At 44.5% G+C, this 24,220-nt stretch overlaps 1 protein-coding gene and 1 pseudogene across 4 annotated transcripts; one reads left to right on the top strand and one right to left on the bottom strand.

Moving 5' to 3' along the window:
• Nucleotides 1–89: 89 nt before the first annotated feature.
• COPS7B (COP9 signalosome subunit 7B) lies at nt 90–23,180 on the top strand. Of its 4 annotated transcripts, none has more exons than XM_039855952.1 (7): nt 90–277; nt 6,116–6,293; nt 10,183–10,258; nt 12,460–12,548; nt 14,299–14,501; nt 16,319–16,424; nt 21,784–23,180. In XM_039855952.1, the coding sequence occupies exons 2-7, from the start codon at nt 6,132–6,134 to the stop codon at nt 21,940–21,942; spliced, it is 795 nt and encodes a 264-aa protein (XP_039711886.1). In that variant the 5' UTR covers nt 90–277; nt 6,116–6,131; the 3' UTR covers nt 21,943–23,180. The 4 variants fall into 4 exon arrangements, with proteins under 4 accessions (XP_039711886.1, XP_039711888.1, XP_039711885.1 ...); XM_039855951.1 differs by lacking the exon at nt 90–277 and adding an exon at nt 4,290–4,437; XM_039855954.1 differs by lacking the exon at nt 6,116–6,293.
• Nucleotides 7,952–8,270, bottom strand: LOC120597182 (cytochrome c oxidase subunit 6B1-like; annotated as a pseudogene).
• Nucleotides 23,181–24,220: the final 1,040 nt, after the last annotated feature.

The raw sequence follows: 24,220 nt of genomic DNA, 5'->3' as shown, positions 1-24,220 counted from the left end.
ATTCCAGGGCGCTCCGGGGAACCACAGATCCCAGCGCGCAACAGAGTCCAAGGGACTACAAACCCCAGCATTCCTTGCATCCCATTCCTCTGTAACTTAGACTCCAGTGTGCCGTGCCGTGTGCGCAAATTCATACGCCCTCCCTCAGGTTTGGTGGTTTCTGGATCCCGAGAGTTGAAACCAGGCGGGAAGACCCTCTTCACTCTCAAAGAAGATGACAACCCACAGAGATGTAACTTCTGTTTACATGGAACTCAGAAATCTCCTGCAAATCATGGTAAGGCTGCAAACAAACAAAAACACTGATTAAACCATGAAAGATAATATAACAAAATGACGCCTTTAAGTCATGCTTGTTTTTTGGTCTAGGGAGCCTTTTACGTGGTTTGCCGGGGTTTCTGTTGTGCTTCTGCGTAGGGCTGAGAGCGAGAGCGATTGTATACCCGGAATACCAATACAGGAAGGGACTTTAGAGAATTTGCTAATCCAACCCCTGTTGTTTTACATATACGGAAACTGAGGCCAACAGAGGCTAAGAGATTGTTCACGGGTCACAGCAAGTTGGGGCAGAATTAGAATTCGGCTCTAAGGCTCCTGACCCGCAGTCTGGGCTCTTTGCACGCTAAGCTGGTGATATTTTTAGCAGCATGGCTATGTGATTATTATTCTCCTTGGTGATTATTCTCCTTGGTGGAATTTCCCCATCAGGTTGAAACACTTAGAGGTTAAGTAAGCATCTATTTGATGGATTTCCTGAAAGTGTGATGTTTATCTTCAGCCTCGGTAGGACTTGATGTTTTGATTCGTTCTCGTTGCTCAAGGTGACATTAAATGCGATTTCAGGAACTAGGTAAAATTGTAGTGTAAGCTAAGGTTTCCTTGGAGATCTTCTATTTCTTTTCCTAGGCCTTCCTCTTCCTGTCCCCCTTTCTCCCATCTGGGCATCCACCCAACTTTTCCTTCCATGTAATTCAACAAATAGTTTTTTCCGCTTTCCTTATTTGCCAGGCTCTCTGTCAGCAAAAGGTGAAAGACATGGTTACTGCCTTCAGGGAGATAACCATCTAGTTAGAGAAATAAGGAGACTCCACTGAGATTCAAGATGGACTATGATAAATGGCATGAAAGAAAGGAAATCAGAATGCTACAGAGGCTCTTATGGAGAGATTTATTTCAGCTGGCAAAACTTGATAGAGGAGATGGTATTTGAACTTGAAGGATGGGTAGGATTTTTTTTTCTATGTTAAAAAATTTTATCCTTAGATTTTTTTTGTTAATGAGGTCTAACATACAGTAAAGGCATAGTTTTTGCATATGTGTACACCTGTGTCACCACCCCCCAAATCAAGATGCAGAGCATTTCCAGGACCCCCTGTGTCCCTTCCTAGTCAGTACTGCATCCTCTCATCCCGATAACCACTCTTTTGACTTCTGTTACCAAAGATCAGTTTTGAATCTGTTGTTGAATTTCATTTACATGTAATCATACAGTATATACAGTATGAGTCTTGCTGTTTTCATTCATCAACAATTTTTGTAAGATTCATCTGTGTTGAATGTAGCAGTAGCTTGGCTTTTTTTAAATTGCTGAGTAGTGTTTCATTATACATATATAGCACTATTTACGTGTTCTACTGTTGATGGGCATTTAGGTTATCAGATGTCAATTTTTGGCTATATTTCACAAAGCTGCAATGAGCATTCTTATGTTTTTTTTGTGGACTTGTGCACTCATTTCTAGGAGAGGAGTTGCTGGCTTGTATGGTGTACATATGATCAGCAATAGCAGATATTGTCAGGTTTCCAAGTGTACTGATTTTCACCTTCACTAGCAATGTAAGAGAGTTCTAGGTGACTCTCATACTTGTCAATATCAGATGTTGCCAGTCTTTTATTTTTAGCCATTTTTGCTAAATGTGGCATTTCATTACGTGTTGTTTTCATTTACATCGTCTCTTGTGTTGAGTATCTTTCTATATGCTTATTGGCTATTTGAATGTCCTCTTTTGTGAAGTACTTGTTTGAGTCTTTTACTTTTTTTATTGGGCTGTTTGTCTTATTGATTTGTAGTTCTTTATATGGTCTGGATATGGAGTTCTTTGTCTGACATATGCTTGCAAATATCTTTTCCAAGTCTGCGGCTTGTCTTTTCACTCTTTTTGATACACAGAAATTCTTAATTCTTAATTCTAGTGCAATAGTTCAGTGTTGTGGTGTTTTTTTTTTTATGTGATTAATGCTTTTTGCATAGAATTTAAGAAATATTTGTGGACAGGGTTGGTGGGATTTTTAACAGGAAAATATGAGGAAAGAGGTTTGCGAAAAAGTAGAACAAGCTTGAGGTGCTGCTGTGAGGGAGGGTGTAAGTTGTGTTAGGCTTGGGAAGGCCTGGAGTTCAGGCTCTAAAAAGGGAGAGGCCAGACGAAGCTAGGGGGGTAGGCGGAAGACAAAATGTGGAGAGTTTTAGCCACAGCCTTAGAGTCTGGATATTGTTCTGGAGGAACTAGCGGCACTGCTGGAATATTTATGAACTCAAACAGAACTTCATTGTCTTCCTTCCATCACCGAATTTGCCCCTCCTCTCCTGCAGTCTCGTTCACTTAACATCACCTCCTGACAGCTCTGTCCTCCCCAGCCAGAATCTTAGGTAATATCCTCCTGCCCTTTCTCTGCTTTCAACTGGTACCAAGTCTGATAGCTTCTATGGTCTAAATGTCCCCAGCAACTTCCCTTCTTTTACATGCCCAGCTGCCACTACCTTTGTTAAAGATCTCATAGCCTATTATCTGGAATATATCAAGTCACTTCAAGGGTTTCTCTGCTCCAGTTCTCTCCACATCCAATCCATTCCTATAGCAGCTAGTGTGATCATTCTAAAATGGCAATTATTCGTACCTCTCCACAACTTGAAAACACTAAATAGCTCCCTAGTGTCCTTAAGATAAAATAAAAACTCCTTTACATGTCTCATGCCCTTTGTAATTTGCTTGCTCATTCTTCTAGGCTCAACTCAACCCTCATCTCCTCCAGAAGCCTGCCTTAAATCACCTCTCTTCAGGGCACAGTCAGAAGAGCCTTATCTGTACTCCTAGGTGCCTGTGGCAACTGTCTGTCATAGCCAAACAGGCCTGTCTCTCCAAGGGGTCTGTGAGCTCTCTTAGATAAGAACTTTGCTATATTTAGGTATTTATTGGGTATAGTGCCAGGCTTTTGGTTTTCCCAGAACCTGGATGACCTGACTCCAGCTCTGTATTTCTCACCCCTGAACCCTGGGTTCCAGCCATTCTAGGATTCTTTGCTGCATCAGTATGTGCTTCACAGTGCAAGCCTCTGTGACTATGGTCACTGCCTCCTTTTCTCCCCCCCCTCCTTTTTTTTTGCCTGGAAGATGGCTGTTTGTGTTCCCTCTGTTCTGTGCTTCCAAAGCGTTGTCTCTCATATCACTTAAGACATTGAAACTTTTCAAAGGCAAGAATCTTGTCTTATGTTCAAATAACTTTATAGAACATAATAGGTGCTAAAGAAAATTTTTGAATACATGAATGGGTTGTTGTTAGGCTCCTTTGCATCTGTCTGGTCTGATTTCTGCACTCTAATGCACAAAATCCAAATAGAAGTCTCCTTCTCTTTTAGACCTGAAAGTCTGTGGTGTATACTGTAAAGGAATCACCTTAAGTGTTAAGTTATATAGCATTCCTTGGCTGTCTTCCAGGGGAGTTAGTAAGTCCCAAGAGCAGCCACAAATGTCATTTTGGTCATAGAGGCATTGCTGACTCAACCTATCTCTTGCTTATTTTAAAACATTTTCATTTTCAGAAAAGAGGTCAAGAACATGGTCTTTGGCTTCAGATAGCCTGGGTTCTCAAGGGGACTTTGACCCTTTGGATTTTAGGCTTAGTTAATTCACCTGAAAAATGGGACTATTACAGGCCATAGCGTTATTATGGGAATTCAAAGAGATAATATACAGCACCTGGCACATGGAAAAATGCTCAATAAACAGTAGTTGTTATTAGGCTTAATATGTCTTCATACCCCGCATAGGGAGCTCCTGGGGGTAGAGATTGACCCAAGGGGTGGATTTCGGGTCCAGGATGGTGATGGCGATAGTTTGGGCCCCGGTACCACCTAGGCTGCATTCCCTTTCTCAGGCCTCTGCCCACCCTATTCTGAGTGATCTGGCTCAGACCCTTTCCCCCCCCCCCCCCCCACCCCAGCCCCAACTGGAGGTCTAGGGCTACTGAACATGAGGAACCCCTAGTGTGGGCGGAACTCGAGTGCAGTGACGGGAGGCTTCCGGGGGAGAGGCAAGGGCGACGGGTCGGCGGAGGTAGAAAAGCGTCGGACGCCGAACCGATCATGGACGCTTGACAACCTGCAGGCAGGCGCCGGGAGGCCGAGACAGTGACCGAGAGGACGGGGAGGCGGCGAGAACAGGTAGGGGCCAGCGAGAAGGCAAGACCCGGCGCGCCAGTCTCGTCCGCGCTGTTGGGCTTCGCCCGGCTTCCGAGAAAACCCGCGGTCACACCGCCCCGCCCCCGCCCCGGGGAGTGCGCCCCGCAGCTCTTCACTCCGCACAGGCGGCCCTGCCTAGAGCACGCCGCGGTTCCGCACGCGCTGAAGTCCACCCCAGACTGAGACCCTCAGCTCCCGCACCGAGGCCGCTTTCGCTTCTCCACCCCCAAAGGGTGCCTCTTTGCCCCTTTACTGTCCATCAAAGTAGCGTCCCCCCACGACGGGATTTCATCTCCCCTGTGTCTCTGGCCTCCTACTCGGGCCCTCCCACTGTAGGTGAAAGCGGTTAGCAGCGCCTCCTTACCTCTTTGCCCCAATGGCCTTTGCTCCTTCGGCCGAGATTTTTTTTTGAGGGTCCAAAGTTTCAGTTCATTTCTTGAATCTCTCTCCACGCGAGGCCCTTCCATTCAATCTCTTCACACGCGTCCATTTGGACGGGAGGTTTTGTACCTTCTCTCTGAACGATCACCTTCCTCCCCTCGCCTTGTCTCTCTTCTTTCCCTTTCCCTCTTTAGCAACCTTTATTCCCTAGCACTTCACTTCTTCTGTCTCCATCAAGACCTTCTTAGGTAACCCTAAGTATGGCGACATAACTTGTTTCTCTAATGCGGTGAAAGGGCTGCAGCAGCTCTGTGTACTTACCTCTACAGGAAAACTCGGTGACTTTTGCACCAAACTATCCTGTTTGATTTGTTCTCTGCTACAGCTTACTATACCTCTCTTCTTCATTTTGTCATATTGCTCCAATACGTAATATTCTTGGAGGAGTAACCTTTTCTTATACGGGACTCCTGTACAGTAGGTATGCAGTGTGTGTTTTCACATTCGCTCAGCATGTGATTAGATTATACAGTTGAAGAACTCTTCTGTCCCTAATGTCTTCAGGACAGCAATAAATATCTTCATTGTTTTCTCATATCTTTTATTGTTTCCTTGAGGTTTCATACAAATTCTGAAGTCTTGTTTGGTAAAATGTTACATATCAGTGGGAGGCCAAATAGAGAGATTTTCTTTATGGACTTAGACAGCATGTATTTTCTTAGTTTGAATATGTTCCTGCTTATTTTTCAAGATGATTTTCCCCCTTCTTCTATGCTTAAATGAGTTATTTGATTAAATGAGACATCTTTCTTGCCTGTTTTTTGTCTTTTCCTTATCTGTATCTGGCTGCAGGTGCGAGTCTAATGATTCACGGGAAACTAACTGGTTGTTTTTGGTTACATCTGCTGCCTCTGTATGGACAAGATTTTCTTAACTAGTGCCAATAAATGAGGTGGATCTAAAACAGCTACTGAGAACTCCTGTGTGTTTCTTTAAGTCCTGGTTTGGTTTAAGGGCTTAGAATGTGCTGTCTTTGGGAGAGGGCCAGATGGGGATGAAGTGGCTTTTACTGAGCAGGTTTCAAACCTCAGAATAAAGACAAAATCCTTTTAACTCCAGGTTGAACCCTACCCATCTCACAACATGGTCATAGCATCTGGACTCAGGAACTGTTTTTATTTTTTTTTAATACTATAAAATTATTCTGATGTCTGATCCAGCATTAAATAAGCACAGACTTTGCAAAAGAGAGTCATGGAAACACTTTTCTTTTGGACAGATCTCAAGGCCAGAGAATGGCAGGTGAACAGAAGCCTTCAAGTAACCTCCTGGAACAGTTTATTTTGCTAGCCAAAGGTACTAGTGGCTCAGCTCTCACTGCTCTCATCAGCCAAGTCTTGGAGGCTCCTGGAGTGTATGTCTTTGGAGAACTGCTGGAGTTGGCCAATGTGCAGGAGGTAAGAGCATTTTCTCAATAATTTCTCTGTCTTCTTTGTTCTAAGCCTTCCTTTGATTCTCCGGGTTTTTAAGGCATTTCAGTGACAAAGTATCATGGACCTGTGAGGTGCCCTGTTGAGGGAGAGATGGGAATTGGCAGGACAAGGGAGGAGAGCAAAGATCATGTCCTGGACTCCTTCTAGTCGATATTTTCATCTGAACTTAGGGTAAAGTTAGATAAGGTGACTAATAATTTGAAAATAGGGAAAAATCCAATTGATTATGTTAAGTTAGAGAAGTAGAGTATCAGCATGTACGGATGTTTAACATGGCTTTTGTTGTGCCTTAAAAATGAGATGATCTAGTGAAGAATGACCAGGTGGAACAAAGGGATATAAAGCTACCTATACTTTTCAATCTCTACTTCTCACTTTGGATACTTTAATACAGTCTTCCCTTGGTATCTACAGGAGAAAAAATAGTGTAGTATTTTCATGTAACCTATATTTGCCTATAGGCTAAGGCAGGGTATGCCTATATATCACTTCATTTGTGTGCATTCAGCATAGCACTTGATGTGTGGCTAGTTCAAGTTTTGCTTATTGTAACTTTCAGGTATTTTTTTTTCCCAAATGTTTTTGATTTATTGTTGAATCTGCAGATGCAAAACCTGCGGATATGGAGGGCTAACTGTATTCATTTATTGCTTGATACTTTTATATTTATTGATTGATGGATAGAAAAGTCTGGTGACATCTTTATTACTTTGGGGGCTTGTGTTCAGGAGCCATTTGTGGGGTGGGTTGGCTTCCTCTCAAAGCTTCTTTCTGGCTGCCCAGGATGGTGCTGACTCTGCAGAAGGCCACCATTCGCAGATCTTGGTGGTGCTTGTTCTCGTAGATCATGTGAACAATGCTGCTGAGGGTGGCCCAGGCGTTCTCGTTGATGGTGGTCCACAAGTAGGGGTTGGTGGGCTTTTGTTGGCTGGTTCTTCACTTCATGACCACTAGGACACCTTTGCTGTAGCTGCTTTGTGGCGAATCAACCTGTCGTAGCAGAAGGCATTGCAGGCCTTCAGATTATTGGACTAGCCGCTGTACATCTGCTTACTCCTCTCAATCAGGAAACTGGAGTTCTCCATGACCATTTATTGCAGATGCATGGACATGGCGTCACCTCTCCCTGCAGCAACTAGGACAGGAAGAACCACTTTTCTTTTTTTCTTTTAATTTTTTTTCGGGTGGGTATATATTAGTTTTTATTATACTATTTTCATGTGGCTCAAAAATTGCATAAGAAAACTTTAAAAAATTGTACAGATAATTAAAAGAACATCGAGATAAATTTTAGTACATACAGAGGCTTGGGGCTATTTTGTATAATCACTCACTCTGTTGTCTGGCACAGAAGAGGTGGTCATAGTTTGATAAAATAAAAATTAAAAACAAAACAAAAAAATAATCACTCTGAAGCCCCTCTTACTGATCCAGGCACTGTTTCCACCCCAGCTTCTTGCCCAGTCATCCGGCTCTTTTACACATACAGCCTTATACTTTTCCAGCAAGTATTTATTATTAGTTAAGCTATGATTCAGGATCCCAGGTGGGATGTACCCAGGTCCCCCCTCACCACTCTGGGAGAAGGATAGAGGACAGAGAAGAGGCGGTGGGGAGCCAATTCAGATCTTCCCAGGAAACATGCCTTCTGCCTGGCAGTTGTCCCGGGCCGACACCCAGGATATGGGGCAGAGAGACTTATAACACACCGGTACCATTCGCACACGGAGACATCACCCCCTTTGATGGTCATTGCCTTCTCACAGCAGTGGAAGTCCAGGTGGTTCTGCCAACAGTTCCTGGTCTCATTCTGGTTGGGGAAGTGGCTGTCAAAAGGGGCAGTCTGGTAGTTCTTGATTTTGGCCTTGATGTCTTCTGCCATGTTGCTGACTCCTAAAGCCACCCCTGAAACAGCTCACAGCTTAGTGTGACCCTCAGCAAAGACTTGCTTGTATTTTTCAATTGTGAATTTTTATTTAATGTCAGTTTTGCTTGCTAGACTGTGTGCTCTGTTGTGCTCACCATTGTTTCCTTAGAACTTAATATGTAGCCTGATACACAGTGGGCTTTCAGTAAAAATTTCACTTACCAGAGCTAGAAGAGGAATCCTATGAGAAAATTTAAGAGAACTGGGTTCTTTTTTTCTTTTTTCTTTTCAATAGACTTTATTTTTTAGAACAGTTTTAGATTCATAGAAGAATTGAGAGAAAAGAACAGAGATTTACCATATACCCTCTCCCCTCACACGTACAGCCTCCCTCATTATCAGCATCCCCCACCAGAGTGGAACCTGCATTGACACAGCATTATCACCCAAAGTCCATGGTTTACATTAAGGTTCACTCTAGGTTTTTTACACGATATGGGTTTGGACAAATGTATAATGACCCGTCTCCACCATTACAGTATCATATAGCAGTTTCACTGCCCTGAAAATCCTGTGTTCTGCCTGTTCATCCCTCCCTCCTCTCTAATCCCTGGCAACCACTGATCTTTTTACTATCTTCGTAGTTTTGATGTTTTCATTATGTCATATAGTTGGACTCCTATAGTATGTAGCTTTTTCAGATTGGCTTCTTTCATTTAGTAATATACATTTGAATTTCCTCCATGTGTTTTCATGGCTTGATAGGTAATCATTTTTCAACGGAAGAGATGACCAAGGGGTAATACGTTCCTTCAGGTTCATGAAAAGCCTGAATGAATATGCCAACTAGTTGTTTTGTAACTATGAAAGATTGGCTAAGAGGAGATGGATGAAAATTAAAGATGGAAAGACCTTATTGATTTGGGCCAGTGGGAAAAGTTTTGGAGAAACTGGTCTAGAGAAGACAATCTGTTACCGCTAGTTTTGTAATCCTCTGTCTAAAAAGTGGAGGCTAGACCTTATGGTTTCATCCACCTCTGATTCAGGACCTCAGGAGGTTCTTGATAAACCTGAGAATGTAGACTCAGGTATTATGATGCCAGAGTTCTCATAGGAGTGCTTTTAGCAAATCACATTTATCTCCCTACAGTTTGTTTTTCTCACATGTAAACTGGAATAAGCCAGCTGCCTTTCAGAGATCTGAAGTTATGGATGTAGTTCTTGGAACCTTTTTTGAAAAGATGGTTAAACTTGAGTAGTATTACCATTGGTGTCCACAGAATAACTTGGGTGTTCCATTTAGAATTTACTGAGTTTGGTAAATTGGAAGAATAACAGGTACGTATTTGTGAGTAAAAGAAACACGCAGTTAAGGTAACTAACTGATAGCAGAGCAGTTCCCGGCAGGATAGCATCTCTTAAATTTTTCATCTACAGATGGCTCTTTGCCACCAGCATCAGTGAGGAATAAGTCATTTTAAGGAAAACTTGGTTTGCCGTCCCAACCTGGCTTTTCTGTCGCATCTTGTGCTGTGATAATCCCTCCCAGTGTTCATAGTCCACATATAGTCCTGAAACTTGGAACCAACCCTGCACTTTGTTCAGTTAGGATCAATGGTGGCTCGGGCTGTACCTGCCAAGCTGGTGTGTAGACAAGGCTGCTCCAGTGTTTGTTTTAATGGCAAGGGAATCCTGAGAAAACTTGAACTGCTTCCAGTACTTACTGCTTTATGTGCGTGTGTGTGTGTGAGGCAAAGCATTTATTGGGCGTGCTGTGTGGAGCGTAATTTCATGTATTCCTGAGAGATGAAAGTTAAGTTGGGAGCTTTAATAGTCTTATTTATTTTCCTCCCAAGAATGAAAGAGTTTGAAGGGCTCAACTAATGAAACAGTACAGAACTATGGCACTTGGTCACCTGCCCTCTGCTTGAACACTGGAGTGATAGGTAGACAGCTTGATCTGTGACTGTTTCTTTTCCTCCTCAGCTTGCAGAAGGAGCTAATGCTCCTTATTTGCAGTTGCTGAACCTGTTTGCCTATGGAACATACCCAGATTACATAGGTGAGTTGGTTAAGATCCACCAAAGACTTTTTAAAATTATGTCCCTCTGTTTAGGTGCATTGCCTCCATGACGGCCGCTGAAGTTTGGAATATAAAGCATGGGGTGGGGACTTCTTGACCTGGCTGTTCTCACATGAGGACTTTCCCTTACCAGCTTGTATTTTCCAGTGGGTAAAATGGGGACTGTGTTTATGCTCATCCATAAATATAGCCCTTGTTTATTTTGCAATGAGATTCTTGAGGACTGATGTTTGTAGAACACTTGGAATTTTGTGAAATGTCAGAATACCCACTCGTAAAATATTTAAGCATTTTAAATATTGTCAAAATAATATCATTATACTTTATTGAAGAAAATTTGGAAATAGGGTGGAAAAGTCACTCACAGTTATTACAGCACTAAACTACTGTTAGGATTATGGTTCTGGATTTTTCCCCCTCTGCTTGGGTTTTATATTATGGGGACAGAATTAGATTATGTGTACAATTTTATATCTTGCTTTTTTCACTTATTTCATAGATATTTAGCCATGTTTTAAGTCTGCGTAGTCACTTTTAACATTCCATAATCTAATACTCCATGGTCTACTGAGCCTGTTCTCTTTTGTAGGTCATTTGAGTCATTTTAACTTCGAGCCATCAATGTCGTTAATGAGGTGCATGCGTGTCCTAATGCTAACTTGCCTTCCATCCCAGCCAGTTTTGTCTGCCTCCCCTGGTTTATTTAGTGGCATGACAAAAGCCTGGTCGTTTTAGTGTGACTGAGCGCCTTCCCTCCTGTATCCCCGACGCCTCCTCTTTCTCACTGTCATTTTTGCTGGTCGTTTCTGCTTACTCTCAGCTGCTGTCTGACTGGACATCTTGCCACTTGCCAGTTTTTTCTAACCTTTGCTTTGTTCCAATGCGTGTGTCCTCCGTTTTCGTTCTCACTAAAGAGACAGCATCGCGCAGACTCGGGAACCAGACTGCCTATGTTACATTCTCGCTCCACTTCCACTGGTTGTGCCCTTTGGCAAATTAAATAACCATCTGTACCTCAGTTTTCCTTATCTCTAATAATACAGGTCCACAGCCCTCTACCTACACTTTTTGGGCTAGATGTTTCAGAATTTAGAATTTTGGGGGACTTTAAAAAGGCAAAATGAAGCATATGCCTTTTTATGTAACACCTTTGAGGGCAGCACCTGTAGTCAAACACGTTCATAATTTTGCAGCAAAACAAATGAATAATCACAACAAGTGGAATAAAAAGCCTGCCTCAGTTCAGGTCTGGAATTGCCACATGCTCGTGGAAAAAAAACCAGTTTGGATTCACCTGTTTGGAATCCAGGATTGTGGATAAAGAGTTGAAGGCCTTTGGACTCTGTCTCCCGAGGTGGTTGTGAGGACTAACTAGATTGTGTTTGTGCATCTGTACCCGTGTCTGCACTAAGTAAAGCTGGCTGTATGTGTTACCTGCGGCTGCTGCCGTGGCTGCTGTTGTCATCATTGCTATGACGAAAAGTTCGCCCATCCTGCAAGGCTCATCTCAGACACCACAGTTCTTTTTTTCTCCCCCATGCGATTGAGTTCTCTTGCTGTCTGTCTCTCTTTCCCTCTCCCCTTCTCTCCCTATCTCTCTCCCATTCTCCGTCTCCCCCTCCTTCTCACTCTTTTGCTCTCTTCTGGTAGTTTGTACTTTTCATGTGGTAGTTCTGCCTTGCATTGGTAGCTGTTGAGCTATCTGATTGTAAAACTGAAGACAATTCCAGGGCCTTTGAGTCACGTAGCCTGAGTGGCTGGTGCCTCTGGAGGCGTGTAACACGGCAGCCCTGCCAAGGCCCGTCCTAGTTACTTTCGGTGCCCCTGAATCATTTAAGACAGTGCCTTGCACATAACATGCTCAGCGATGACATGTTGGACTTGATTGAATGTCACAGTAGTATTCCATGAAGATAATTTCGTGTCATTTTATGCACTCATGCCTGGCTTTTCAGGAGATTAAGCTCCTGTGTATAGAGACTGCGTCTTTTCTTGGGAAGCACGTGGTCTTCCCAGGAAGACAAGAGGTGCCTGTGGAATGTTTGCCTAATGAATAAGGGCAGAGTCTTGACAGTGATTCAGCGGTAGATTTGGTGTGGGGAATTGGTGTGCTCATTCCATAAAGAAATCCTAATTTGATTTTGTGTCTTGATTTTTTTGTGGTGGGTGGGACTGAGCAGCCAACAAGGAGAGCCTGCCAGAACTGAGCACAGCTCAGCAGAACAAGCTGAAACACCTTACCATCGTGAGCTTGGCGTCGAGAATGAAGGTACAGTCCAGAACCCTTTCCTGTCTTCCTTCTCACCTCGAGGCACGTCTCTCCTTGGCATCGTTGCAGGAATTCCATCACAGAGGGGAAATGCAAAAAGTCGAGTCACATCATAAACACATAAAATTTGCTTGGCAAACATCAAAAGAGAAAATGATAATTAAAATAGTGTTGATAGTTACTCACCATCCCATTTAGGAAAAGTATGCCCAAGAGCGATCGTGAAAGATGTCTCAGCTCTGGCATGCCGTGGTACCTCTTGTGGCGTGAGCATTTTGCTGTTCTAAAGGAAGACTTCTATCTAAAAATATGTGTTTTTCGAACAGCAGGGCATCTCAAGGCAAGGTTACCTCTTCATCTGTTGTTCAATGTACAGTGAACTGCACTGATACTGGAAAAACTTGCTGTGTTGAACTTACTGAGAGGTAGATTTTTAATTACTGCCTTCCTCTGGGGATTTTCAAAGTTAATTATACTAATTGGAAGTTTTGCCTTATATGCTAGCTTTAGACCCTAACTTCCTGAAAGATGCCACTCCACTTTATCTCTGCCCCACTCGATTTAGAAGCCTTGCAACCAGCTGCTCAGAGTCATTAACAGGATCCAGATTGTGTTCATTTATAATTGATTTTGGCTCTCCGCCCAATCCCAGCCTGAGTGTCTAAGTTTTTTGTAGGGGCTGTGCCTTTGAAAAAGTTTGCTTTTTGCATTTCCCCTCTGTGACTGAGCTTGAGAGATATATATTTCTTCTTGCGTTGTCATTTCAGTTGCTGAAGTCATTTTACCTTTTCTAATCACAAATTTCTGATTCTCAGCCTGGCATTTCAGGTGGGAGGCCAATTTTGTTAGGAAATGAGAACTTGACCTTTTTTCTTCCCCGATCATAGACATCTCAAGTGTAGTGAGGAGTAGAAGTAAGTTTTTTCTTGTTTCTGCAACCTGTCATTGTAAGCCCACCTCCTGCCCCTGGAGTTCGGACCTTTAGTCATAGAAAACCCCTCTAGATATGTTTGCTGTTACCCTCTCTTCCCTATATGCATTTTCCTCATGTCTTGTACAGATTTGATTGCTGTGTTAATTTTCAAGTTAATAGTGACGTGTCAGAGGATTTGCAGAAAACTGGATGTTCCGATATCCAGCTGTCTGAGAGTCGTGCAGAATGTTGGTGCAGCCCAGTGACGGCCTGTTGCTGGGAACTGACATTGGTTGCAAGCGTTTGAGAAAACAGCTGTAAGCGTCAGTTGTTTGCAGCTGAGTTGGCCGCACTAACTGGCTACCTGTAGGTGGATGTGTTAGCCAGCAAGATTTTTTGCTTGCACTCTGCTGGGCAAGCAACCAGTTCTTCTTGCCAGCTTCTGAGATCGTTAGGAGTTTCGTGATGATCTGGCGTTTTATGCAAAGTCTGCAAGCTTCCAGAAGGCGGCAGAGTGGCATATAGTATTTCCCTTTCTCCTCTGGAAAGTGTCTTCAAGACCTCCAAGAGTTTGCTTCAGAGCAGAAAAGCTGAAGTCTGGGCAAAGTCCAGGAGGCGGAGAATCTCAGAGAGTGCATTTCTAGATACTGTGGGTCTCGTTCGAATCCCACAGGTCTCGCAGCTCATTTATCCATCTCTTGTTGCCATAGATTTTAATGATTACCACCAGACTGCATTTCCCAAAGCCTTGAGGCAGGTGTTGGCTACGTGGGTAACACCTGCATTTCTTTAATGTTTGCCGGTGGTTTTGTAAATATCACATGGCCTTATCTACAGTGTATCCCCTACTCCGTGCTGCTGAAGGACCTGGAGATGCGGAACCTCCGGGAACTGGAAGACCTCATCATCGAGGCTGTCTACACTGACATCATCCAGGGCAAGCTGGACCAGCGAAACCAGCTGCTAGAAGTGGATTTCTGCATTGGCCGTGACATCCAAAAGAAGGACATCAATAATATTGTCAAGACCTTGCACGAATGGTGAGGCTGAAGGAAGGGAGGAGTCCCTTGTCTTTAGGGGAGGGGATAGCTGTCCTCTGCTTGGGGAAATGTGTTCGCCAGGTATTAGCTGGGGCTGCCGGGGACCTGGGGCCTTAGGACAGTAAGCTAGAGAGTGGTGGGCTGCATTTGTGACTATAGTGGTGTGGCAACAAGAGTCTTTTCAGGCCTCCTGGGGCCTTGGTTGTAAAATAGTTCTTGTCCTAGCGTAGCCGGGGGCTGTTTAATGGTGGGCTATAAAATGCCAAGGTTGGCAGATGGAGCCTCTAAAGCCTAGCTGTGACAATGCTCCTGTGCTTTGCAAACTCAGCCTCAGAGTTAGACCAAGCTCAGAAAGTTAGTGTTGGTAAGATCCTTTGGGTAAGAGAACCTGTGTTCAGCATCAGTAACACATAGGGCTAGTGTTTATAAAACATTGTGAAGGAAGTAAAGACAGGGTTATTCTAAGTTGGAACACAGACTCGCACACAGACTTTTTGATAATTCTGGTGTATGAAAAGTGGGACGTTTGCACGTACTCTATTATTTTAGTAGAATTTGATGTTTGCAGGAACCATTGCAGATTCTATAAGAGTTTGTTATGAAATTATTTATGTGATTTGAGGCTTGTAAAGCCAGATGGATTTAGAGGAGAGGTTTTAGCTGAGTGTTGAAGGCGGCCCAGGGTCAGAGTGTGATTGGAGGTGAGGCGAGGCAGGCACCTGGCGTGTCATAGGTCAAGAAGCGGGGCAGGTGAGCCTTGTGCAGAGGGGGAGGGTATTGTCCCCAAGAGGAGTGTATCCAGAGATGAAAGGCCCAGCTTTGATCCCCGGAGTCTAATACCCCCCACCCCGAGTTTCCCTCACTTCAGCTACAATTGGACCCCAGGGCATGTGCTTCCGACTCCTCACCCTAAGTTCTGGCTCAAATGTGGCCCCAAAGACCTTCCCTTTACAACCTCTGACACAAGTAGAAGCTTTCAAAAGATTATCGAACTGTTAAATCAGAATAAATGAGAAATAAATTTAGAAACTACCCTTACCATGAAAATGTTCTGGCATGTAGAATCTAGGTTTCTAGTCTTACTAAAACATTGGCTGTCTTATGCCATTTTTAGGCTGGCTGACAGTTTTCATGTTCATAGTCTGGCTTCCTTTGTTTTTAGCCCCCAAGATGTTTCCACCCAGAGGTGCCATCCTCACCCCCATCCGAGGATGTTTACTAGTACAGATTCTTAAAACTTGTGTTCAGGCATTGCAGTTAGATTCAAAACAAAATGGGACTGTAGAGCGGCATCACAATTATGGCCAAATGTTCACAGCTACTCAGCCTTAAGTGGAAGGATGGTGGATATTCATTCTTTCAATCTTTTTAAGTTTCAAAAATTTCAAGATAAAAAGTAGGAAAAATAAAATGAGGAGGATGACGATAAGGAAGTAACTTAAACTAATGAGAAAGGGGACAATCTCCAAAATAGGATGTTTTTAGAAAATAACTTTTTCTCAAGAAAAGTGATTCATCAGTGAAGTCTCTCCTACTTCCTCTAATCTCACGTTCTGTGAAACTTTCCCGTGAGATACAAAGATTGAAGATGACAACTGTATTCTGTGAAACCACCCCACATCCTCTGTGTTTGTCTCCACGCGCCCTGTGACATGTGTTCAGAAATGCTTGTCTTTTAGAAGTAGCGAAGGGGCGAAAGCCCCAGCAGAGGGGGTGTCACAGGGAGACCCAGTAGGGAGCTGGGGAGGGAGATTCCGGAGGCTGGAGGACAGCTCCCAGGCCCTTCTGTGGCTCAGGGCTGGTTATCTCCGTTGTAGGTGTGACGGCTGCGAAGCGGTTCTGCTAGGCATCGAGCAGCAAGTTCTGAGAGCCAACCAGTACAAGGAGAACCACAGCCGAACTCAGCAGCAGGTAGAAGCAGAGGTAAGGAAGGGAGCTTCGTTTTCCGCTCCAGAGCATCCTTGTTTTGTTTCTTTGTCCTGTGAGTCTTGGTGTAGGTGAAACAAGCAGTCACCAACAGGTAGGCACCAGGTGCTGGGGTAGAGGTGAGTGTCACATGAGACCCCCTGTTGGTGCTCTCTGTGTCCTTTCTGATTCCTGGATGGCAGAGCGTGAGCAGGCTTGGAGAGCAGAGAATGTTGTAATTCCTCGGTACATGAGCCCTTTGCAGCTGAAGAGCAAAAGAAACAAGTTTGGGGGTTTACCTTAAAGATAGACAGAAGAATAGTGGTTACCAGGCCTGGCGGCAGGAGGGCTGCAGTTGCACATGGGGCTTCGAGACCCTGGTGCTGCTGTACTTAAGCCATGTGGGAGGGGCGGCATTCATAACCTTTTAAAATGCATATTTCATACTTAAAAAAAGAAGAAAGGGAAAAAATTCAGTGGATGAAAATGTTTGATTGTGGTTTTAGTGACACCTGGTTGTTCAGGACACTGTCAGCTTCTTAGAAGGACACAGGTGCCAGCCTTTGAGTTAATGGGCATTTGTTTGTTTGCCTGTAGCCTGGACACCTGCAGGGTGACCTCAGAATTTGTTTGGAGCCCTTAAGACCAAAATGTTAATATCTGAAGTCCTTCTCTAGTGTGATAGGGCTTGAAGGGTTAATGGTATTTAATGAGTTTTACAAGTCAGGTGACCAGGAGTGTGGCAGAGCAGGGCCCAGAATGACAGCTAAGGAATGTAAGAAATAAGTTGATGTGCCTTTCTAAGGGAGATTTGTGAGATTTGAAGATTTCTCCTACTCTGTTACATGTACTCCTTGAAAATAAAACCTGAGTTTCTTGTCTGTGTAAGAACAATTCCTTGTCCCATGCCTAACCCATAGTAATTGCTCAAATGTTTGTTGAACTGAATATTTCTATAAGTGTGTTAGTGGACTGCTAAACTCTGTTTTAATGAACTGGAGTGGATTTATTTTGGATACATACTTCCTTTTGCCACCAGGTGGCAGTAAAGGTTTGATTAAGTTTGAGAAAGAAATTTTAGGAAAAGGCCAACACCATGTCTACCACTGATGAATGTACTGACTAATAAACTTCTGACACTCTGAGACAGATCAGTGTGAGGAACAGGAGCATGGTCACAGCCCAGAGCCTTGTCACTTTTCCATTCGGTAAGCACATGATCGGGCTGCTAAGCGTAGGATGCTGATCATCTCCCAGCAAAGGTCCACTACATATTTGTTGACTTGAAAAGAAAATAAATCTACAAAGAATGCAGGTATAATTCTGTCATATTCTGCTTGTATTTACGCTTCTGTTACCTTTGACTTAACATTTTAGCTATTTTCTCAACTGAGTTGATGGGCTTTATTTAATTAGTTCTTAAATGAGATTGCTTGTTCTCAAAGAGAAAAACTTGACGTCTCTCCCCCAGTCTCATTATAGCTTTCTTTCGGTGAGTTGTAGCTTCGAGAGCTTTCCCTCTTAATGAAGTCAGCTCCTTCCTATACTGCATAAGAATATTGTCTCCTTTCAGCCTTTCACAGAAAGAATACATTAATTAGTTATAACCCCAGCATACTGGGGGAGGTAAAACAATAACATGAGCTGATTCGTTATCTCTGAGCAAGCACTCTGCAGGGAGTGGGGGTAATGATTAGTTTCAACTAATCACAAAGCGAGCACCTTCTCATTTATATTTGACTTCGGAGCATATTTTTCTTTATATTTGAATGTGCCTATGTCTGATGTTCTGTGGAATGTTAATATATAGCTATTGCAACGTTTACAAAGTAGATTTTGTTCTTGTCGTGTAGGTCATAAAGCCTGATTGGACCAAGTAAGCTCTGTTTTCTCTTATGCAGAAAACCCCCCAGAGTTAAGTTAGACTGCACCAGAAGTGTGCCTCCTGGACAGTTGTCCTCTCTGTCGCCAGCTCTTCGTTTCTTTGTAGGACTTTTCCAGCTGTGGGCTCTACTTCCTGTTGTCTGCCTTCGCTTTGCCCTACAGCTGAGAGAAGTTTTCCGACCCCAGAGGCTCTTCTCGCTCCTTTTACCTGAATATTTAAGGTCTCTGACAGAGCAAGGCTACAGTTTTTCCAGCAGGTGAACCTGAAAATTCCTGAAGCCCATGTTTTGAAGGGCTTGACAAACTCCAGGTCATCTGGGGTAATGGGACGGGACGGGGATGGGATGCAAGCCAGGCCACTCAAGAAGAAAATTAGAAGGGACCAGGGACATTTAGGCCAAAGATGACAAGCCTGGGGGCGGGGGGTAGTATTTGTCATCATTTGAAGGGCGATTCTGCAAAAGAGGAATTAGACTTCTCCAAATTGTTTCACGAGGCCGAAACAGGTTTAGACCTGCTCAGCTATTGCAGGTTGGCTGTTGAGAGGCTGACAGGGGAGATTGGCTTGGTAAGTGGGGTGCGTGTGCCACGTACCTCTCAGATTGGCAGGTCAGGGCCTGGCTTCTCAGCTTAGCCACAGATACTCTGACTCCAAAGTTAGCCCAAGTCACCTGAGGTCACTATGAAAAGAGAAACGTCAGTTAATTTCTGCTAGGCTTGTAATGACATATTCTACGGAAACACAGGTGCAGACGATCAAAAGTAGACCCATTATTTGGGGATTAATAAATACTTTTTCCTTATTCATGTAGGCATTATGAGCCTGGTTGTCAGTAAATCTCAGATATGTTTGGATGAACTCAAAGATTCTGAAGGTGTTGGCTAGAAATAAATGACAAAGATTTATTCAAGGGTCTTAGGGCTTACAAACCGGAAGCACAACTAGGCAATACCCAGAATGTTCCAGAGAAGAAAGAAAAACTAAATTCTTAGAGTAAAAAAGTGCATTCTTGAGAAGAATCAGTCCTGCATTCGTAGCCCTAGAATTGGTCCAGGACAGTTATCAGCCAGATGTCAGGTGGTCTGGATGATGGACCCAGGTGGATGTCAAGGGGTCTGGATATGTAAACATTCTCCCTTAGTCTTTCAGAGGACAGTCAGGGTTTAACTGGAGGTCTGACATGGATGCAGTCATTGGCACAGGACTGGGAAGTTCAAAAGTTTAAGTTCTCGGGCTAGTTAACAATAGAACTGTTTTCTCAGGCCTCGACCTTCTTGATTTTAGTGATTTAGCAGATTAACTATAGTGACTCCATTTTGTTTTTTTACTCTATTCCTCAATATAGTAAATAATTGGTATAGAAAATTATTTGTAGTATAAGCTGATTGTTTAGTGAAAATTATTGTATAAATAACTTGAAAAAATGGGTCAAATGGTGTTTATCAGCCAAGATGAAGTAAGCCATACTTTTTTGTTTATTTTTAATAAGCTGTTTTGCTAAATGAGAAAGGTAATTATTTGCTTGGAAAGATACCATTTTTGGAAATACAGGCCTCGTATTGAAAACTTGTTAGTTTTCTAGTATTTTATTTAGATAAAATTTGTCAGCTTTTGGGGAAACTTAAAAACGAATTCTCTCAGGCAGTGCATCCCAGGTACTGAAAATATGGGCACGAATCTTGTTTTTTCCCCCCATTGTCTTAATGTATATTTTTCAGTTGCAGTATCTTTTAACACATTGGAAATCACAGGTAACTGACATGCAAAGAAATAAACTTATCATGTGACCTCTTATTAAGATTTTAATTAATTTTTCTCAGAATACTTAGCATATCAAACTTGACAAGTCTTAAGAGTATTTTTATAAACATTTATTTTATAAAGCATTGATAACTGAGAAATCACATTTCTCAATCTTTCCTCCAGGGCCATCAAAATACACTTAACATAAAACAAACAAAAATATCTCTTAGAAAGAGTGGCAAGCCATCCACTTGCTCCAAATTTTTCACTCACTGTCTCACCAAGTGACTCTACTGTAGGCAGCAGACAGCTCCTGGGAGGGGAAGCCTGGGGTGCTGAGATGGTGCTTCTTGGTTTGGCAGAACACTGGGTAAACCCAGCTTTGACTTAGGCTGCCCTCTGTCCCGGCCACAGTCCCCTGTGCTCCTTTTAGAAAGGTTATAGAGTTGATTCAGCAGACAGCAGTATGGGGCATGGCTGTTTCTACATCTCAAAACAACAAAAATCAAAATTAAAAATGAGCTACGACATCATCGAAGCTCATCCTGCCGATGATACATCTCTAGGCAGGAACGTAATTTTTGTCTGACTCTCAGTGTTGCTTCAGCTCTGCGTTTGGACTGTTTCTTAAGCTCCTGAGACTCTGACTCTCGAGAACTTTGACCTGACAACTGCCTTTTCACTCTCTAGAAAACCAAGCCCGCTTCCCCAAGCACGTGGAAGCCCCTTTGCTTTCTCAGCAGCAGACACATACTACCTTACCCTGCACCAGGCTTCTCTTTCGTCCTTCTAATGATTAAAAAAATACCTAGTGCTTCCTCCAACTGCTCTTCCTCCTCTCAGCTGGCCGAAGGGCAGAGGCATCACAGATGCACAGAGCTGGTGCCGGGGCATGTACGTAAACAGGCATGGAGCTGGTGCAGTCTCTTTTCTGAAGGCAAGGCAGCAGTGGTTATGAAACTGTAAAATGAGCCGACCGTTTGCTCTGGAGAGCTCACTTCTAGGCACGTGTCCTTCATGGTTGCCACAAAAGTCCGCAAAGGTAAATGCAGAGGCTGCCGTAGGGGCGCTGTACATGGTGAGAAACAAACTGGGAGGTCGTAGAGTATTCACAGCAGAATAGCGCACAGTGGTCACAGGATGTGTGTTCTGACGGGGGACGGGGTTCAGGAGTTGCTTAAATGTGTTCGAGCCCCTCCTTTGTTAAGTGCAGAAAGGTATTCTGAGAACAGTAGAGCGATCGTGTTTTGCCATTTCTTTTACTACGTCTTCATCATTCGTCGCTTAGCCGGCCGAAGTTCACCTTCCAGTTGTTCGTTCGGGAAGGTCTCATGGAGCTGTATTCCCAGAGTTCTCGTGGCAACTCCTGGTTTCATACGCGAACAACAACAAGTGTTTAGTATAGAATTCTTGGTCACCCTTTCTCTTCCTAAGGCCATTTTAACCGCTGCTTTCTTTCACTTTGATGTTGTCCCTCTTTGCCAAGTGGTCCCCGTCCACTTGGCTTTTCCCCCCCTTTCAGCCAAGCAGGCATTAGTCCCACCTTGTCGCTCAACTCCTTTCCACGTGTCTCCCATGGGCAGCCCCTGCTTGTTTCTTCTTATCTGGGTTTCTGGAGGTAATTTTAGATTTTCATGCAGAGGATTCTGGCTACTTCCCTGGGTGGCACCCATTATAATAAGAACAACTTTTGAGTTTTGATGGGTTTCTAGTGCTCTCAGGCTGAGCACGCCGATTGTCTCCACCCAGGTTACCAACATCAAGAAGACACTCAAAGCCACCGCGTCCTCCTCGGCTCAGGAGATGGAACAACAGTTGGCCGAACGGGAGTGTCCCCCTCACACGGAGCAGAGGCAGCCCACCAAGAAGATGTCCAAAGTGAAAGGTCTGGTCTCCAGCCGCCACTAGGGCCGGCTGGGGCAGCTGGTACTCACCAGGCCTGGGTCAGGTGGGGAGGGGACGCCGAGGGCCTGTTTCCTCCCCTCTCTACCTTCAGTGAGTTCCAGACCTGCCCGGCCCCTCAGCAGCGCCTCCGCACCTTGTTGGTACTGTTCCAGAAGAACCGGTCACCCCTCTCCCTTGCCCACGCCCTCCTTCCTCAGTTTCCCTTCAGACTCAGGGGCTCCACCGATGCCATCCCGACAGGGTCAGACACTGCCCGGCCGGCTTCTCCCCGGGAGGTTCTCGACTCTGTTTAAGGGCTCGTCTCCGTCCCAGATTTTCTTTTGCTCCCTGTCATATTGTCAGGCTGGCCGGAAGCTGGAGGCAGCTTTAACCAGCCCACAGGGGTGGCTGCGAAGGAGGCGCCCCTCTGAGTGAGGAGGGCGTTCTGTCCCCAGCCCGTGCACCACGGGGCCCACGATGGGCCTCTAGCCAGGTATCAGAGTGCTCTGTCTTCCCTCTCTTACCTTGCGCCCTGTTGGCAGCTCCGGTCAGGCCGTGGAGGGATGCGACGCTGGGCCATGTTTACTAAACCTGTGGGTTTTCAGCCTCTTAGCCCAGCTCCCATCTCTCCTTAGTCGGGAGCAGTGGGTTGACTAATTCCTGGTGTCTGAGCGCCAGCGGAGGCTGCTGTGGGTCTGCTCGGGGCAGAAGTCTCTCCCAGCTCGGTGTTCTCTGCCGCCTGTGCCTACTCACACTGGTCTTTGGGGCGAAGGCCCGCTGCCCACTGGGGCTGTCCGCCAACACCCGCTCCCCCAAGACCTTTGATTCCTCCTGGCTGCGTCTGGGGTGGGGATGGTGGTACCGAGGCCCCTCTGTCTGGGGAAGGACCTGTCGCCGCTTCCAAGTCTTTCTTCCCACCCCTTCCTGACTGGTGACCCAGAGCCCTCTGATGATGGCATTCTCCTGGCAAGAGCGATGGACTTGACTAGCCTTTCTGAACTTGAGCAGTTTCAGGTTATATTTTAATTTTTTTTTTTGTACAGGTTCTGATTCTAATACATTTCAACGTGCTTTTTTCCCCCTCGTGTCAATATTTGTTATAGACTAATCGCCGGGGATTTTTCACCTGGTTGGAGGGTGGCGCGTGCATATGGGTGCGTGTTTTTTTTTTTTTTAAGGTGAGGTGGAGGTCTGGACTGAAATTATAGTTCACTGAGGGGGAAAAGCACATTTTTGAACAAAAAATAAAAGCGTAGATTTCATGTGTGTGGCTGCGGAGTGCGGGGCTGCACAGCAGGTGGATGCGGGGGGCTGGGAGTGGGGCGGCCAGGGCGACGTAGAGCCGTTTCGATGCCCTGGTGGGACTTGGACCTCTCTACCAGCATGTCTAGCACCTGCCAGCCTTCGACCAAATGTTCATAGTCTCGTTTCCCCTTTAAGCTGGTCCGTGTGTCTGTATGACATTATGCCTCCCTGGAGAATTGAATTCCCTCCCTCTGTTTTATGAAACCCCTTGACAGGCACTCTGCGGGAAAGGGGTTCTGTTGTTAAATCCATGTGGCACATCCTGCATCCCATATCCTCATTGGAAGTTCATTACTACGGTCTCAGAGAAGGCTGGAGAGGCAGCCCGTCCCACACTGATGTCACCACCAAATCCTTTTTGGTGCTATCTAGTGGAACACATTTTGGAGAAATATTTGGAAACATTTCTTAAAAATACCTCTCAGCGTTATAGGTTTTTCCAACTACAATCACGCATTGCTTAATGATGGGATATGTTCTGAGAAATGCATTGTCAGGTGAGTTTGTCATTGTGTGAACATCATAGAACATTACACAAACCTAGAGGCTCCAGCCTGCTACACGCCCAGGCTGGAGGCGCAGCCCGTGGCCCTGGGCTGCAAACCCATACCGCACGTTACCCTTCCGAATACTGCGGGCAGTGTAACACAGTGGTAAGTGTTGGTGTAACTGAACATACTGAACATAGAAAAGGTACAATAAAAACACAGGATAAAAGATGAACAGTGGTCCACCTCTCTGGGGCATTACCGTGAATGGGGCGTGTGGGCTGGAAGTTGCCCCGGGTGAGTCAGCGAGCGAGGGTGAGTGGATGGGAGGCCCGGGACATGACCGCGCCATGCACCAAGGCGACACTAACCTTACAGGAAATACTTCTCTTCAATAATAAATCAACGTTAGCTTACTGTAACTTTTTAACTATGAACTTCTTAACTTTTTAAGACTTTGACTCTTCAATATCACTTAGCTTAAAACACAAACGTATTGTACTAAAATG

Source organism: Pteropus medius, unplaced genomic scaffold (assembly GCF_902729225.1).
Source record: "Pteropus medius unplaced genomic scaffold, Ma_sr-lr_union100, whole genome shotgun sequence".
NCBI classification, from domain to species: Eukaryota; Metazoa; Chordata; class Mammalia; order Chiroptera; family Pteropodidae; genus Pteropus; species Pteropus medius.
The sequence above is the reverse complement of the archived record's forward strand: the minus strand, read 5'-3'. Positions and strand labels throughout refer to the sequence as shown.